The 3,469-nt window shown below is 41.0% G+C and overlaps 1 protein-coding gene across 1 annotated transcript in view; it reads right to left on the bottom strand.

Annotated features, from left to right (window-relative positions):
* susd5 (sushi domain containing 5) overlaps positions 1 to 3,394 on the bottom strand; it is a 10,874-nt gene extending 7,480 nt beyond the window's left edge. Inside the window, exons 1-2 of the mRNA XM_034892028.1 lie at positions 3,017 to 3,394; positions 1,544 to 1,721 (exon numbers count right to left, since the gene is read on the bottom strand). Of these exons, the coding sequence (XP_034747919.1) occupies positions 1,544 to 1,721; positions 3,017 to 3,104 (266 nt within the window). The 5' untranslated portion in view covers positions 3,105 to 3,394. The remainder of the gene's footprint in view (positions 1 to 1,543; positions 1,722 to 3,016) is intronic.
* Between the last annotated feature and the right edge of the window lie 75 nt (positions 3,395 to 3,469).

Here is a 3,469-nt window from a genome sequence, read left to right as displayed (position 1 = left end):
AGTTCTGAAGGCAAAAGGGGGTCCAACCCGTTACTAGCATGGGGTACCTAATAAAGTGGCCGGTGAGTGTATATCTCTTGCGGGCATCTATGTGTGTGTGTGAGAGAGAGAGAGAGAGAGAGAGAGAGAGAGAGAGAAAGTAAAAACTTGCCCCCATGATGGACATCAGGGGACTCTTAACCTGGCCAAATAACCTTTTCTCAAAACCCTCACCTTGCATGACATAACTATTACAAAGAAAATCCAAAGATATGTGTGTATGTGTTTGTATTAGTCCACCGGTATTGTGTTTGGTTGCCAAGGCAGCAGATCTATGATTGACAGGTAAGAGGTAGCCGTTAAGGTAGGAGTCAATATGAGAAGCATCCGTTTGTATGCAACAGAAAATGATGTCAAGGTTAACAAGTTAACTGGCACTGACACCAAAAGTGTTGCCTTCTGGGGGGAAAAGCCCATGACAGCTTCCCAAAAAGTTTTTCTGCTGTTCACTCGAGGCCCATGATTAAGACAGCGAGAGAGACGCGAGCATGGGTTTTAGGGTTGACCTCTGCTTAGACACAGAGTCATCAATGGGTGATGCCATGTGAAACATGGTAAGCAGGTGTGAAAGCTGATGTCCACTGGTCAACACGTAGAGAGCAAGGAGGAAGGAAAGGAGAAAGGTTTTCCTCTGACCAGACGTACGTCATTCTTCAGGAGGACGCCATTTTAAAACAGGTTCTGTTTCATAACACTGACAATTCCTCTTTTGAACATTGATTTGGGAAACTATTAGTTGTCGTGTTTAGTCAAGTTAGTTTTTAGTTAAGTGTTTTCTTTGCATCATATATTAATCTTCCAAGAAATTAAATTATAAACTCTAATTTGCAATACTTAATCAGTTTGCTTTTTCTTATGGCCATTTTGTCTGTTGAGTAATTCTTAAGAGAGTAAGACATTTTAAATTCAGCAACTATCTGGAGCAATCCTTGTGTCAGCGCAAGTCGGGCTGTGGCATGGCTCTAGGGATAGTTAGTCAGTCGGTCTGTAGGTCAGTCGGTTTGTCCAACAGCTATTATAAGGGTTGGATTCCTCTGTCATTGCCACCAAAGAAAAGCATACAAGCTATTTATCACCTCACTATAAACTAAAAGTGTATCTTCTTCCTTCAGGCCCGAATCAGCCCTGTCTCTCCATCTTTGTCTATGTCTGTCTCGGGGTGCTGAAATCAGTGTGTCATATAACCGTGGAGATGAGAGGTGTAAATGGAGGCTGTTGTCGACATGACACCCCGGCTCAGAATTCCCTCCTCCTTCAGGAAGGAACAGAGGAGTCTTTCTCCCTCTCTTCCTCACTCTCTTTTTCTCTTCCCCCCTGAAATGTGTAACTTTCTATCTTTCCACTCACTCTATAACTGTCGCTGCTGCCTTTACGTCTTTTCTCTTTCATCCATTCCTGCAAATGCCGTCACACACACAAAAGCAAACACCAAAATGACCTTTGACATCTCTACACATCCCTTAAAACAATGAAGACCCTTAGGTACAAATACTTATTTTCTCACCCCACTGTTCCTCCGTAGAGCCACCCACGGGTGCATGGAGAGAAGAAGCACTCCACCACTGCATGATGGAGCTCCTCCACTGATGCCAAGCGGGCATGTTGTGAGGCACAAGCCCCCTCAGCATCTCTGAAGCCCTTCAGGCCGGAGGAGTTCCTCAGGTCCAACACGAACACTCGACCTGAAAAGAGAGAGAGCAGGGAGTAGGAGGAAAACCTCTGAAATTTCTTATATTGCACTAAGTCATAAAGTGAAAAGTTTTTATGAGCTGCGGTTTAAATTCGACCTGAGCTTCTGGGTATTGGAATTAAATGTCCCACCTTATTCCTAAATGTTTTGACCATTATAATAAAATCCAAACAATATTCACTCGTCTTTCCTCTTACATGAAGAAAAAAGACAGATGTGTCCGTTCACAAAAGACAACCACCCAGAAGAGAAAGTGAAGGCTAAAAGGCTTTTAAATGGAACTTTATTTTAACAATCAATTTTATTCGTGCTTAAATGTCCTCAGCTCTATGCCAGGTTATTGACCCCTCCCCATTTTTGTTAATATAGGTTTTGGACATCCATTGGAATGGTTGCTGAAAACCACACAGTTACCAGCAGGTTATCAGTTTTATTTGAGGACTATGTATACTTTGCAGCAGTAACTAGTAACAACGCACAAATAGGGATATTGAGACTAATACCAAAATCTTTATCCCAATTACGTATTCCATTTTCCAGATTTGCATTTGAATACAATTACAGGTAGGCTATAAATCATCACGAAATGTCTATACTGCTTGTCATCATATACAATTACAATATATATTACAATTTAATAAAAAAATAAATTGTTGCAAGCTGCTTGAAGAATTATAAAATAGTATTATTTTGAATAAAGAATCACTGTAAATAACACTTGCACTTCAGTGCACTGGAACAGAGCTCAACAGAGAAGTTTAATTTGTGTGTATTGACTACAGGCGTGATCAATGTACATCACAGGTGCACGCTTTCAGTCGCATTAGCACCTCACTGTCACGTCATTAGCTAACGTTCAGTATCGCTAGCCTAAATAAAATGTGATTTACTGTTTGACATGTTAACGGTTAAATCTTCTAAATATTTATCCATTACACATAGTTTAATTAGACCTATAAGAGCCTGTTTAATGCGATAAAATGATAATTTTAAAGAAAAAAATCCCACATGCGGAGAGGGAAAATTCTCAGGAGATGATAGCCTCTAAACAAGCTAGGTGGTGCCAATTGTTAGCGCGCGCTTGCACCAGTCCACTCACGGTTAGCATCACATACTCCTTAACTTTGGTGATAAAAAATAATGTTATATTCCAATAAAAGCTAATAATTTTGTTTGGGATTAAATTGTGAGTTTATAATGAGTCCGTCAATGGTTTGTTGTCACATTTAGAAGGCCTATACTATATTTTATAATGTTCTGTTACAATAGCTTAAAATATACACTTACCATCTGCATTTACAACAGAGACCACCGCAAAATAAGCCAGGCTTCCAAAGAGCAATGATAGAACAGTTTGGCTACAACGATCCAACATCTTTTGGAAAAATCTCACTTTTTATGTTGGAAACTGTTTCAAAAAACTTCCAGACGACTTGTGTATTCACAATCTTGCAGGTCAAAGTAACGGTGGAGAGCACAATCCCGGTCTGGACAGATGTGGACTGAGAGGCAAGAAGGTTCGCTTGTTAACAAGTGATAACGGAAAAACGGTCAGAGAGGCTCAAGAGCGAGGCGCAGTTTATCCCCCCAAATAGTCGCCCTCGCAAGCAGATCGAGCACCGGTGTGAAAACTCGCACGTCCCCGTCAGTAAATACGTCACGGCTCAAAATCTTGAGGGTGGGCAAAGGCGGACTTCTCCTTTATACACATACACGCACACACACACACACGCACACACA

Source organism: Etheostoma cragini, chromosome 14, assembly GCF_013103735.1.
Source record: "Etheostoma cragini isolate CJK2018 chromosome 14, CSU_Ecrag_1.0, whole genome shotgun sequence".
In the NCBI taxonomy this organism is placed as follows: domain Eukaryota; kingdom Metazoa; phylum Chordata; class Actinopteri; order Perciformes; family Percidae; genus Etheostoma; species Etheostoma cragini.
Note: the sequence above shows the minus strand (reverse complement) of the source record. Positions and strands in the feature narration are given on the sequence as shown.